The sequence below is a fragment of the Hippichthys cyanospilos genome, chromosome 3 (genome assembly GCF_059441005.1).
Source record: "Hippichthys cyanospilos isolate Australia breed blue-spotted pipefish chromosome 3, RoL_Hcya_1.0, whole genome shotgun sequence".
Taxonomy (NCBI): domain Eukaryota; kingdom Metazoa; phylum Chordata; class Actinopteri; order Syngnathiformes; family Syngnathidae; genus Hippichthys; species Hippichthys cyanospilos.
The window spans coordinates 3,522,524-3,537,538 of NC_142371.1; the positions used below are offsets into that span (position 1 = coordinate 3,522,524).

A 15,015-nucleotide genomic window follows, 5' to 3' on the forward strand; every position below is an offset into this window, starting at 1 on the left:
AGCATGTGTGACCTTATTATTGGTCAACATTTTCCTCCAAAAAGTAGAGGAAATGAAAACACAATTGTGGCGTTATGCGATACGCGTTTGTATTTTCCCACAAAATTCAAATGGTCCTGAGCCACTCTATATGTAGCACAGTATTCATTTTGGCAATCCTCTATAAATAGCTTTCTCGGTTGCCAATTTGATCCATTTTTACTATCCTCCATTGCGGTTCATAAGTCTGCTTTTTATAGCTAGGTCGGAACTAGACAATCTCCAAAAGAGATGCTTTGTGATTGCATCCCAAAAAATCTGCATATGTTGATTGTGGACAGATGGTCCGTTCTGACATATCAGTACAGATGGAACTTCTGAGCAATACAATACCGGAGATGTTTGTGGTGATTTCAGTGAGGGCTGTCTGGCCAAAGCCTTTCCCTGTACGGGCTCGCACAGAGATCAAGTAGGTTGTTCCTGGGTGAAGATTGGAGAACATGTGATAGGTCTCATTCTTGAGCTTGGAAACAGTTCTTCTCGGGCCTGGGACATTGATGCCAGGATCAGATGACTCAATGCTCTGGTAACTGATCTGTAGGCCAATGAAAAGTGACAACAATTTTACAAGTTATGGGAGTTCCAACAACATTTCAAAAAGAAAAACTTGATTTTCAATTGCTGTAATTGCTGATTGGCGTTCAAAAAAAGTAAAACTAACAAGTTAGACGACTTCATTTCGGCGGGACACGGACAAAAGAGCGCAGTTTAAATAGACTGCGAGAGATTCAGACATTAATAAAGGTCATTAAATCAATTTAAAGCTCAGAAATTGCTGTCTTTTGCAAACTTTTTCTTGAAGGGGTTATTTGCCACACTTGCAAAGTACTCTCAAGTGAATTACCAATTATATCCTGCTCAATGAGATCACATGGCAGCAATCTGACAAGGATGAGCACATACCATACAGCACATTAGAGCTGGGAGAAGTCTTTGCCAGGGAGCACACACACACACACACACACAGAAACAGAGACACATACACACACAGAGACATGATGTACTTTAAAATGAACGCATAACACATTTAAAAAGGGACCCCAGTTTTCCTAAGTCTAAAATGTCAGAAATGTAATCAATTGCAGATGTAGCAGCTAATCAGTTTTAAAACACTAGGCATAAGCGAGACCTAGCCGGCCGGTGCCTGCAGGCAAGCTGTCAAACACAGTGCATATAATGTATACATTTTGCATTTTACTATAATACTTAAATACATAAAATTCATGAGTACCTGCAGCATAAAGAAAAGCGCGTAGAGTGTTGGTCATCGAAATACTCGGTTGTAGTCATTGAGCAGGGCAAAAATCTAAAAATTCTACGCTTTCCTTATTCTTGCTAGTGTACAGTATTTTATGGCTATCCGTTTCTTCGTTGAAAATTGTACCTTGTATCTGTGGCTCATTACTAAGTAAAAGAGTACATGGAGCCATAAGGTCCAGCCACAGTTTTCCTGCTGCAGTTTGTTTTTTTTCCAGCAATTGTCCACCTCTGTTGCTTTCCGCTGCAACACTCAACTGTGCGAAGATACCACTCAAGCCACAAATTTACTGATTGTCCCTAGAAGAGATTTTAATGGTTCTGAAAGTGGAAATGCTGCAATGAGTAAGAAGTTGAAGACGCTTTGTATTAGTCAATTGGCTCAGAGTAGACCAATGTTTTAGTCCTAGCGAAATGAAGCAAATTTTTATTGCTCTGTGTAAAGCATTTACAGTGAGCTGAGAGATCAACAAAAAACAGCCGCCACCAGAAATCCCATTCAATAATTGCTTTGAAGGGACTTTGCAAGAGGCGAAGGAAGCAAAAGGTTGGCAGGCCTTGCTGATGTCGTGCCATAGACAGAAGGTCTGAACAAGTAAACATCAACTAATTATCATGCTCAACAAAATGGCCTACAGCATCACACATGCATGTGTGTTATCTAAAGAGGCTGTCTGCAGTTTATAGTTCAAGACCAGTTTTATGATAGGGTGGACTGTACTGGTCCCCAAAACCTTTTGTAAATTAAAACAAAAAAAAGAAAAATGAGTTTTGTTTTCTTCTTTCAATCATTTTAAACATTTTTCAACAATGCAACAAATGTCCTTTTCTTTTTTTTTAATTCAGTTCACTAAGAAGAACCCCTCAGGAACACTGACTAAAGCATTTAACATTATTGCTACTTGCCGATGTGCATGATCAAAAGGTGATAGAAATGATTTCTGCTTTGGTCGGGTCACTGAATGACTATTCAACACGGGCTAAACTGCTAGCTAGCGCTAACATGGGCAGGCTGTGCAAACTGTTTCACATTTTCATGCTTTTCACTTCATCACTTGGGTCCAACTTGCTCAAATGATTCAACAGGGTTGAGTTTCTCCTTGTTTTTGCTGATACTACCTTGCACAACTTTTTCATTTCCTCCAGTCACTCTGGAGACACTGCCATACACATGTTGGAAAAAACTCACTTGGCAAAAGAGTTTCATCTTCACAAGATGATGCCAAGTCATAGCCTGCCGTGAGCTATGCGTTTAGCTGCACATTCGCGCCGGTTCATTGTTAATATTATGTTCCGTTTACTGCTTCTTTCCTTTTCTCTCTCATTCTCTTTAGTTTGTTTTGCAAACTAATGTTAAAAGGAAAAGCTGGACTCTGACTGACTTCCGTCACGCACATTTCCACCGTGTCAGATTGAGTAAATATGCTCATTGCTCCCAGCTGGTCACATAATATCACAAGTCGCAATCATATAATCACCCAGCTCGACTAAAATTGCCCCTAAGAAGGTAATCGACGGGGTAGGGGTGATGAATGTGTTGATTTTTTTGGGGTCTTTTTGAGCCATCCAGTGCGAAATGTGCCACGGCTCCCGGTGGTTGGGGACCACTGATGTACAGTGTCAAGAGAAGATATTCTTCGACTATATTTGTTATTTTAAACGAGTATTTTATTTGTGGTACAAAAAAAAACATATATTTTCTATACCACCTGTCCTCTATAGTCATGAGTGAGCTTGAGACTATCTCAGCTGACTTAGAGCAACAGCCGGGGTGCACCTTAGACTAGTTGCCAGAAAATCAGAGTGCAATCAATGGTACCCTTCTGTGGTGCTACTTTTTTCTGTGAAGGATGTAGATTGAATTCCAAATCGCGCACCCTTTAGGGCGTTTGACTTTGGCAATCCCACTGAATTTAGTTTGTGTTGGGAAAGTGGTGATTTTGACTCTCATCCCCCGTATGTCAAGGGTTGAATTCTTGTCAGAGGAAAATGTGCAATAATAGATAAGTCTCCAACCCCAGTTGCAGCTGATCAGTCAAGCATTGTCTTTCTCTAAATGAAGCCATATGTATGAGAGAGATAGCAGCTATGGAAGAGGCTGGCGTGTCATGAACAATTCCAGAAACAAAAAAAAAAAGAGCAAAGGTAAAAAGGATTTGATTAAACAATGTTCTCCAACGTAAGCTGCATACACTGTTATATCCAGCGAATAGCGGAGTAAAAAGTTCACCCAGTGTTTAAAAAAAAAAGAAAAAAAACACTCACACATTCACAGTTTCTCTAAATTATATGCCAGGCAGCTGCAGACGTTCTTATACATGCTAGGAAATAGATACAACACACCTATACAGCGCATTTGACAGAACACACTTATGTGATACTGCATGAAAAAAAATGCCGTCAGCAGCTGTTTTCATCTATGGTGTGACATTTGTTTCAAAACACTTACCTCATACTGGGTAATAAGGCCATTGGGCTCAAGAGGCTCCTCCCATTTCAGGAAGATCATGTCATCCAGTGGGGTGAAGGTGAGCGACTCCGGTGCTATGCCTCCTGGGACTGCAAGACATTGTCAGAAGAGACGATGAGCCTCTTCTGTTTATATCAGCTTGGTCATACTCACATTAAAGTTCAAGGGGCAAAAAAAAAGATATACTGGTAGTCAAATTTATAGCAGGCATGGACTATACAGATCACAAATCAATTACTGTATGGCCTAAATTTGTCAGGAATTACGCCAGGTTCTTAAACAAGTCTCTATCAAAGTGATAATATGCAAACATCTTTTTTGAAAACCATACCATGTTTAAATGTACAGTATCAATAACTCTCTTATCATTTCACAATTGCTTGTTTCTAGCTGTTTTGTCATTACTTCTTCTTTTGTCTTCATTAGCATGAAAGAAAGTGATTTGCCCTCAGTTATGGTGCAAATAATGTGCAGAAGCACTAAGGATTGCTAGCAGATAAAGCAGCAAAGAAAGAGCTACCTAAAGGTCATTAGGGTGACATATATTTTCTGAATTATGAAGAGCACCTTTTATGTTAAATCAGCCCGTCAGAACATCATCCTCTGAATTAATGTATTGTAAAAGCTTGGAAAACTTACTTAACAGCCTACGATGGATGAGATGTGATCACACATGTAGTGCCATGTGCTACAAATCGTACGGCGAGTGAAACTGGTAAAAGCAGCGATCAGAACAAGCTCTCAACAATTCTAACATCGGGAGTTAAATAAGCGATTGGAGTCATTCATGTGATCCATCTAGATGAAATAACAATAGTAACTCTGGATGACTGTCAAGCACGTGCTTGAAACAGCAGCGTACACATGAGGCTGGCAGGCAGCCACATCCTTTGACTTGTACCGAATTTTAAATCAAACACTGCACTGCTAGCATTTAGTAAACAGCAGATGGTAATCACTGACAATCTAATGCCTGATTCAGCTCACCGATAGAAATGTAATGTATGTACTAGATGATTTGCTCGGGCAGACATCGAAATACAGCAAACAACAAAATGCTTTTAGAGAATTAAGTAAAACCACAGAATGGATGAAAAAATACCCTACGAGAACAAACCATGTTTGTGTATTTAAGGACTTCAAAAGTGCTTTTGCTCCAGCTTGATCCAAAAAATGGTTAAAAATTCTGGACCTTTAGGGCGGCCTCCCCTGTCCCCTGCTGTGCTGCAGTAGTTATTGTACCAATCAAAGGTTTCCACACATCTTTTCATTCAATCGCATGAGAAGCGTGTCCAAACATTTGGCTGATACTGTCTTTAACCATGAAATATTATCATTGTATAGTAGTAGTGCAAGTATTGGCAATGTGAATCTCACAGTGACTTCAAGCTGTCCAAATTCTCTGAATTTCAGCCTCTCAACAGTTATTCTGATCAGATTTATTTAGTCTTTCAGTCTTTTCAGCCTGATTTTTTTTATTTTGAATGTCACAGACCAAAACAGCGACCTAATTCAAATTTAAAAAATAAAACATGGAAAGCAGTCCTATTATATATTGGAACCCTACTAACATTCTGGATCGGTACCCTCATCATTCTATTTGCAGTAACGTAAAGAACAAAAAGTTGACACGCTATGGGGATACATTTTTCAGAATAAGGTTGTAATTTAATGACGTGAATATTCAAATGACAGGTTACATAATATTGTAATTCTAATATTCCTACAGTATGATATAACTCATGGAGGCTTCTATTTTTCCTGGTACTGCCATAACTTTTCTTAATATGAATATGCAAGGCGGCAGCTCTCATTAAAGGGGAGGTCATCCCCCATTTTTTTTAACAATAATAATTTCTATGAACCGCCACTAGTGTAAAAACGGTATTCTCATTAATTGCGCATGTGTGAAATATGAATTAAGCAGCAAAATCCACCTGTTTTAATCCATGGCCACCCCCTGGGATTTTTGCTGATAAATTCATATTCCACAAACACAATATTATTGTTGTCCGTAATTATTGCAAAGGAAATTTGGGGGTTGGCTTCCCCTTTAATAACCAGCAAGAGGAACAGCTGAATAAATGGCACTAAAAGATGTCGTTTTGTTTTGTATGTACGTGCATGTTAATGAGTGACCCGTGATCAAATTTGTTCATTTTACCACAGGAATAACTGATTGACAAAGTGTAACTGATGGTTTCCATGAATAAAAAAAAATAGAAATTTGCATCAAATCTTTGTTTGTTTTTGCGCCTTGGTTCTTTTTTTTTTTCCCGACCTCCTCCCGGGACTTACTGTCTTCCTCGGTCTGGAAGGTGACCTCTCTGCCCTCTTTCTTGCCCTCCGGGTTGGCCAGTGACAGACGGACATGGATGCCGTGGTAGGGTGGCAGATCACGCAGCGTGAAGCGTGAGGCGTTGTGCTCCACAGCCAAGCATTCACGCACAGTTGTGTTGTGCCCACCGCCGCCTCCCGCCGTGGTATAGCGGTAGCACAGGGACACTGAGTAGGTGTGGCAGCGTGTCACGTTGAAGGCCAAAATCTCCCACAGCAGGGACAACTGCCTGGGCTGGATGTCGGTGGCCGTCAGTCCCCGAAGTGCACGCATGGGCTCTAGATTGGTGGAAACATCAGATTAATTGATATACCTTACTCATAAAAATATAAATGATCAAGTAAACTACATTTGGAAATAAAACATGAAAGTGGGCTGCATGAAATATTTCACAGAACTCTCTTTGTCCTAATTTACATGCGCATTTGTTGGTCAAACTCTGCTTCCAACTCACAAGGCCATATGGCCCCCTTCACTAGCTTGGGGTACAAACTGGCTTCTGACACCGCTTGTTCTTTGTTCTGACAACTGCATTAAAAATAGGGAATTCTTCTACAGGACTTGCTTGTACATCTTAAACCGGGCACTGCTGTTGCAGTGGCTTGGCTGGCTTTTTCTTTTCCTCATCTTGCATTGTGCATTCAAAGCAGTGCTTCTCAATTATATTTTGCCAAGGAAAGAGAAAACTTTTCATGCCCCTAGCCAACTCGACTGACTATAAATAAGACAATTATCTATAAAAAGTTTATAGGTATACCTAAACCTGTATCCTTTTGAACATTAACAAAAGAAAAAAGCAATAGAAATCAACTTTCAACAACTGTTATTTTTTTACAGCGTTAATATTGGTTACAGCTATTCCTAAAACAAACCCCCAAAAAAAGAAATAAAACAAACACAAAAAAGATGACATTTTATTGCAATGACACTTGGTATGACAAAAACAAAGCCTTTTCCCTGGGGTCATTCGTCCGCCCTGGCATCACCTCGCGCCCCCTTAGGGGGGCCCGCCCCACTATTTGAGAAGCAGTGATTTACAGCACCAGCTGAAGGTTTGGAAACAGCCTTACTTTGGTGTTTATTCTCTAAAAAATCTGAACTGAACATTGAATACTTAAGTCATAAAAAAAATTTGAAAACAGCAAAATATTGACAGACATATTTTATGAAGAAAAAATGTGAATAAAAAGAGAATAAGGGTAACAAATTAGATTCTTCAAAGCAGGCACTTTTTACTCCAGATAACTTTGTATATCTCATCTTATATCTTATTCATGATGTGAATGGTGCTTGAATGACCTTGAATGACTTTCAGTTCACAACTGTGCGTTGTGCACTAATGAAATTTTCAACTTTCACAAAATATTTTCACAAATCTTTTGATGAAACATCGACTTACTAGTTGAATAGTACTTTTGTTATGGCACATGAGGGTCTGTATCCCTTTTACTGACACTAAGCTATTTTGCATACGACACTTTACCTTCTCCTTATTTGTTACCAAGGTGCAGGCAGTCGAATTGACCTCGCGATTGCTACTAAAGCAGTATTAGAAATGTCCCTTTAAATGCACGGACGCGTTTACTCCAGTTACTATCCAGCTGCAGGCCAGAATCCACAAACACACTATGAGCTTTATTGTTATCTGGGTTCGGGTTAGACACAAACTGACTCACTATGGGAGTCATTCGGATGTCCTCCTCCAAAAAGCGACCATGGCATCAAGTAACCATCTTCTATTGATTGCTTGCAGCCCCCCCTAGAGCACAGCTAGAACTCATGTCACTTGTGCTAATTAAACAGACTATGCAGCTTGACGTAGCGCTCAAACAAGCCCCAGTCTCAGTTTTGAATATTCACCAGTCATGTGTTTTGGCCTGTATTTATTTTAATCCTCACTTCCACTAAAAACTGTTGGAAGTCTGCAAGGGCGATGTTATCTGCGAGGCATTTTTATTGCTGGGTCATCACATGTTTAGAGAAGAAAGCAAGTTCATTCTGGTCATAGCTTTGTTAATGTTGTCCATCTAAAAGAATGACAACTCTCTTTTTCATGAATACTCAAAGATACACAGAGGCTCTTGTCGAGCAACACACAGAACCCCCAGTGTTCAAGAGGGCATCCCAACTGGGGACTAAAAGCCAAGGACATCCTCACTATCAATAGGGGCATTCATCAGTTATTAACACAGTCAACGCCTTTTTTGTCAAGTAACATAATGTAGTGCACTGCTTTTTAATTAAAATATAGCATGATAAGAAAAGGGCAGGGAGGCGGGGACTGACAGAAGGGCGATGCATGGGGTTTCGAGGGAGATCAGAGGAGGTGATTCAGCTAAGACTTTTTTTTTTTTTTTTTTTTACTGACTGGTGCATGGAACTTGAATGAGATGGCAGGTGCATCACTAAGCAGGGGCGGTAGAAAGCAGTTGACTAATTCAGTTTGAAAGATGCTCACTAGCACACTGCATGCAAATATCCCATCTATTAATATCCTAATATACATAACTCGTTTTTATATTGCTGTATCTTTACTTTATCATGTCCTCACTTGCTATATTGTGCATGCTCAAGCACTACTACAACACAAACATAACATTGTATACTATGCCCAAATTCATTTACATTTATTACTGCTTGTGGTCGCAATTATAGTGAAGTAAAATGCTGTGACATTTCCAATCTACACAGAGTGCCTCTGCAGTCACTGGCCTTCTCCTTTCATTTGCTTTCAACCATCTCATACAAGACAGAAAAATGACCAAAACATTGACTCCAACCTCTAATGTGATGAAATGGATCCATAAACAAGAGCACACATAAAAAAGTAGGAGTTCTATTGTTGAGAGCAGCTGAAAAGTATTTTAGCGGCATAATTGATAGTCTGCACAGACCGAGCGAAATAAAAAGAGGCCATTAAAAGCTGGGTTGATAAAAGCATCAGCAAACAGGCCACAGTGTGCCCATTGTTGCTTTTCTCAAAGTGGACATCGTGCCAACCCTTGCCTCGTCTTATTTGTTGGTGTGCCACGGGCAGCCATTCGCTGACACCCTGCAGCCGCCCCAACAAGGCCGAAAGCCCACAGCGCCATGTTGATCCTAAGAGATCGGACGTGAGATTGGAAGTGACAGGTTCTGCTTTGTTGGCTCCCCTAAAACTGTGACACGGGACAGTACATCGCAGCCAAGGAGGGTGATTTGGACTGACTGCCTCAGTTGAGAAAAAACAAACATATGAGGACGTCCGTGCCTTATGTTCCACTCGGTGTACGAGAATTGAAAACATTCCTAAAGCGCACATACACATAGTAAGGTTCATATCGATTTGGACGATGACGTTTCATATTTTGGTTTATTCTCAATCACAATGGATTTAAAAACAAATAAAGAAAAAGATCAGTAATTATAGGATAAGTATAAGTAAGTATAGACGCCGTGACTGTGTACCCCCACTATGGTCTGTACAAAGCGTCCTAGTTAATATGGTGTTTGTGGCGTATGAATTGAGCAGCAAAATCTACTCATTTTATTCTCCAGGCGCAGTCAATACATCATGTTTCAGACCAATCATGTCTTACCTGTTTTCTAAATTTGGTCGTGTGATGTTTGCAAGCTGAGCAGTGTTTGGTCTTTCCCTAAGCAACAGTGTTGTCATGTTCAATCAACAGCAGACAAAATGGCCACCTTCTGAGAAGGATAAAAGCAGGGGTATTTTGTTGCTTGATTATATTTCACAAACACAATCTCAATCAGAATGTAGTCTTTAGACTAGCACTGGGTGCATAGAACATACTTTCGCAGAAAGCATTTTGCATTTACTTTCATTTATAAAGAGCAAATGGCCTTCCTAAAGCTAGGTGTGATTATCTTAATGCTAACACTATTGAAAACACCACTGAAATTGTAATTATAAGCATTGTATTAGAGGTTTGAGAACTTGTTAAGCAATGGATAACTGAAAACAAATGTTGGAGGAATCCATGTAGAAAGACACTATTACAATAGTCACCAGCATATAGTCTTTGTCCTCTGCAAAAAGACATTACTGTATCATAATGTAGACATGACCCAAACAGCTTCATCTCTAAATGTAACTAATGTCAGCAGTCATATCATGTCTTAACACCAGTATACCAGTTCCATTAGCAGCACATCACCATATCTTCACTATTTTTTACATTAAATTCCTGTGGCAATATTTTTGTCTCAGCAAAACAGCAACGTTTGTTACGTCCCAACTGAACAAATGAAACAGCATTAGAAAGGCCAGCATGTCATCAACTGATCACAATAGAACTTAGGCCTTGTCTCCATGTAACCGGCTTATTTAAACCCGCATAGTCTCCCCCTTGTTGTTGTTGTTTATTTAAAGAAATCACATCCATACAAATTCAGCACATTCACTTACAAGCCTGCCAGGTAGGTAGTCGTGTCGCCAAATTATGTCCAATCAGAAACAATTACCGCCTCTGACACGTCCAATCAGAAAGAACATCCGCCTCTGACAGTACCTGTGTCTTTGGCGGGAAAAAAAAAAAAAGAGTAGCGCGATGACACAAATCTCCAGTTTAAGCTGGTTACAAGCAACCACGAGGACATGGAAAAACCTCCACTTTGGCCAGAGGTTTTGAAAGATTTGGTTTCGATGAGGAAAAAACAAACAAACCCTGTACTGTATAGCAAATAAGGCAAAACAGAGACCTTTACTGCCAGTTTGTGAGAACCCTGGCTACGTGTAGACATTGCCTTAGTAGCGTCGTTCCAGTGAGTCAAAGACATGCATCAAAAACCATCTAGTTGCCACAAATGAAAAGACCGGGTCTCAGGACGATATGGGATATGTGATACATTTATTTCTCCATATTTTTCTCTTAATGTGATATTTGTGAAAGAGGAGACTTTTTTAAGCATGGATATTATGAAGATTATACAACAGTCTATAATGTTCGTCCTTCAAATCTTGCCAGCGCATAAATCTGTGTAGTGTGATTGATTCGTTTTCCTTGCGGTCAGCCTTTGCACTGGATATATTCCTAATTTTAGTCTGGCATTAGTGTTGGCTCCCTTCATACAGACCAAGAGCAACATGACCGGGGGCTTTCAGGGGCAGTTTCAATGACCCAGAAGCAGGTGGAGGCCTATTACCGCAGAGTACTTTAGGGACCACCTGCAGTACAAACGCTCACCTATCCTCCATGATTTACTTGAGGCGTTTCAGGCTGTGCTCATGCTCTGTGCTGATAATTAAAGAAATGGCTCATCAAGCACACCTGGATGGCAGGTAGCGACCATGTTCACATTCACGGAGATTAGTTTTACAGTACCCGCCTGAGGAAAAGTATTGGTATGGTGGAGTCAGCTACCCAACATGATTGGAAGGGAGGGGAAGTTTCTGCCTGGTCGGGCAGATTAGTCATGGTGGCAAGGCATGGCTACTGAAGCTAGAAAAATGTGCTTTCCTCCAAATAGTGTGCAAATGCTCACCAGATAATTACCAGCTCACCACAACAGCCCCACCATCAATTTTCTAATGCTTAAACTTAATCAGGCCAACAGCAATGGGCCAATGAGTATTGGGAGTTCGGATTTGGGGTCAGCAGGGGAAGTGTAGACCAGATGGAGCTCTGAGGTGATGGTGATTACAGTCTGCTGGAAGGTCAAGAAGGTGAGTTACACCAGGTGGAGAAGTTTTGCATTGTTACATCTCAAGGTAACAATGAGTGGAGCACATCAGCGCACAAAAGCACGGAGCTGTGAAAGACGATCAAAATCGGAGACATTTGGCACAAAAAAAAAAAAGTGTCCTGGGACTAAATCTGAAAAAGCAGCCGTTTTTAAACATGAATAGAATTTGCGGTTCCTGTTGTTGAAAAGCAGAAACTGCTGCATGGAGGGCACAGGGTAAATGGTAGAAAGACAGCATGGCTTAGTGGTTGAGTGCTCATCTCCCAATTGGAAGGTTATGGGTTTGATTCCTGACCCTGCGACTATATCGAAGTGTCCCTGAGCAAGACACTGAACCCTAATTTGCTTCCAGTGGATCCAGCAGCACCCAGCATAGTAGCAACCTCATTTGATGTGTGAATACGAATTGGTGAGATTTGCGCATTAAAGCGCTTTGAGCATGACAGTATACAGTATGGTCAGGCCTGCCTTACCAACAGGCTTGCGTGCAGTAGTCCAAAAACATGATATTCACAATTTGTTGATTTTTCTATCAATCACTTTACATTGTTGGCATAAGTTGACCATCCTGCAGGCAAATCTTCAGAAATCTAAGCACCCTTTATTGTGCTATTTTAAATTGATTTTCACTGTGTGCCTGTCTGACCGAGACCTAAGTAATTAGGCTGAGGTCTGACAAACTGTGTTGACACCCCCCCCCCCACACACACACACACACACAGAGCCCTCACTTTAATTTTTAACAGACGGTTGAAAACAATGCAGAAGGAAGTGAATAAGAAAACTTGTTTGATTTCACCTATCCTGATTTGGTGTGCATCCAAGTTTCTTTTTATCAGTGTTCAGCTCCATAATATTACTTATCCCACATGACTGAACAAACCAATGCCACAGTCATTGAAATGTAAATGCTCATTAAAAGAGTTTAATGACTTTCACAAACACTGACACCAGCAACTATGAAGCTTTTATTGCTTCACCTTCCTCGCATTCACTGTGCACATTAAATGTCACAAAGAGAAAATAAGCTCGCCCACACTCTCTATCACACACTGGCTTCTCCTCCCCCTGTCCCCCACTCAGTTTGGGACTACTATTAACTTCCTTGCTGGTATTGTTATTTACTGTGTTTCATGTTTTGAGTGCTAGAGATGTGCATGGGTGTTGGGGTGAGAAAGGGCTGTGAGTTCAATCATGGCTCTTGATGAATGAGGTTCTTTTTGGCTGTGGGGACAAAAGGGTGGCTTTAATATGTCATTGGGGAGGGGTCCTGGTGTGCTCCACTGAAGCACAGTAGAGAGATTTGTGAGGGATGGTATATGGCAGGAAGAGACTGTTGGGCACACAAAGAGTGATGACCATGAATGACATGACGACTGCCTTTGGGCGACCTAAAGCTCTCCATTCGGTGCGTGTCTGCGACATACAGATACAGGCAGCAGTAATGTCTTCATCTGAGTGTGTACGTTGACATTACCGTGGCACACTATGCAAGATTGAAGCATAGCGGCGCACAGCTGCTCAACCCCCTTGGTGTTTTATGTCAACTTTGACAGATGACAAGGGAGGACGGATGTTGACAGGCACAGCAAAATGTTCTTTTTGAAGGAAACCCAACTGGGGACCACCCAATTAATTTTGCAATATCATTATTCAGAGTATGTGCAAGGGAGGCATCACAAGGTTTTGTTCGCATTGTTAAATTAGGCCTCTTTAGCACTGATCAATAGACAGGTGACTTGAGCTACGCATCATCTAGTTGGCATATGTTAAGCCTATACGCCCACTTTTAAAGACATGATTTAGGAAGGCAGAATAAGAGTAGAAATATATATATATATATATATATATATATATATATATATATATATATATACATACACATACACACACACACACACACACACACACATATAGGATAGTTGATCTGGAAATTCAATTCTAGACTCGGAAAGTAGACCTGAAAAGAAACTGGGAAGGCTGCTTGAAATAACAGCTTGAGCTTGGTGATCTGGCAATGTGTCACTGAGAACCTAGAGCCTAAATAGCCAGACATTAAATCCAATATAACATAATAGAGCAAATGGAAGCACCATAGAGGAACTGCATGGCAACTGTTATCACGACAAACATATTCCAATTACAATGCAAAGTAAGTTCTTCAAATATTATGAGTGAATACATGTATGGATTGATAATACTTTCTGTCAGTTATCAACTTTCTGCTTGTCATTCATTTGATTTAAAAAAAAATAACTTTCTATGTCCTTCAGTAGATAGCAAAGGTGCTTGCTTTAGGCTAGCTAATATAGTCAGCCAGCTCTTATCTTTCAAATAAGCGTCAAATCGATATGACCGTGCTGCCAGGAGAAAGTCTCCTATTCTGTGCTTTCAGCTCCGGAGTTAAGAGAACGCAGTGAGAGCAAATGTAGCCTTTCTAAGGAGATAAGTGTGTCACAGCGACTGAGTCTCAACTTGTCAATCACTTCCACTCTGATTGAATTTTACCCGATGGTCACAATACCGCACTTTAATTTTAGATATCGTCAGGGAGCTGCTGTTGAACATCTTAGCTTTGATCAGTAAGAATCACCCAAAATCGCAATCAATCATCTTTTTTGGAAATAACAGCAAAGCAGCAAATTAAAAGAGCTGAGTTGAAATAAGGCATGCTTTGCGCCCTTTTTAAACATTTTTAGTTGGCACTTTCAATTTGAGTTGAGGGCAAGTGTGGTGCAGTGTACAACGTCTCAAACAGCTCTGATTCTGGCCCATCAGAAATTTGGTGGTCGCTACCATGACCTTGCTTTGCTGAGAAACAACTTTTAAGATGAGTACACAAAGCAGCAAATATGACACAAAGAGGGATTTTCGCAGAGAGTGTGTATATGTGTGATACACAGCCCTGTATAAAACGCATTATAATCATTAACTTGGAGTAATGCACAAAACTGAAATCTGCAGAAAAACATTTTTTACAACCAAATGCATTCTCATACAGTTGCGAGAGTAAGTTGAAACTTTGGAATTACTTCAATTCCTGCCTAATTTGGTCATGAAATTAAACTTTGACAAATGCATTAACAGAATTAGTATATACTGTATATGATGTTTTACACATATTGCTTACATTTTTTTTTTTTTTTTTTTAACAAAACAGCTCTGTCCAGTGGTCATTTTTAATTACTAAGGGTTGGTTTCAACAAACTAAATTTAGCTTGAAGAA

General features: G+C 40.2%; 1 protein-coding gene across 3 annotated transcripts in view; it reads right to left on the reverse strand.

Annotated features, from left to right (window-relative positions):
• LOC148425483 (receptor-type tyrosine-protein phosphatase U) overlaps window positions 1–15,015 on the reverse strand; it is a 196,495-nt gene that overhangs the window by 60,925 nt on the left and 120,555 nt on the right. For all 3 annotated transcript variants that reach the window (XM_088410178.1, XM_088410176.1, XM_088410175.1), the window contains exons 8-10: window positions 6,065–6,382; window positions 3,746–3,855; window positions 373–574 (exon numbers count right to left, since the gene is read on the reverse strand). In XM_088410178.1, the coding sequence (XP_088266304.1) occupies window positions 373–574; window positions 3,746–3,855; window positions 6,065–6,382 (630 nt within the window). The remainder of the gene's footprint in view (window positions 1–372; window positions 575–3,745; window positions 3,856–6,064; window positions 6,383–15,015) is intronic.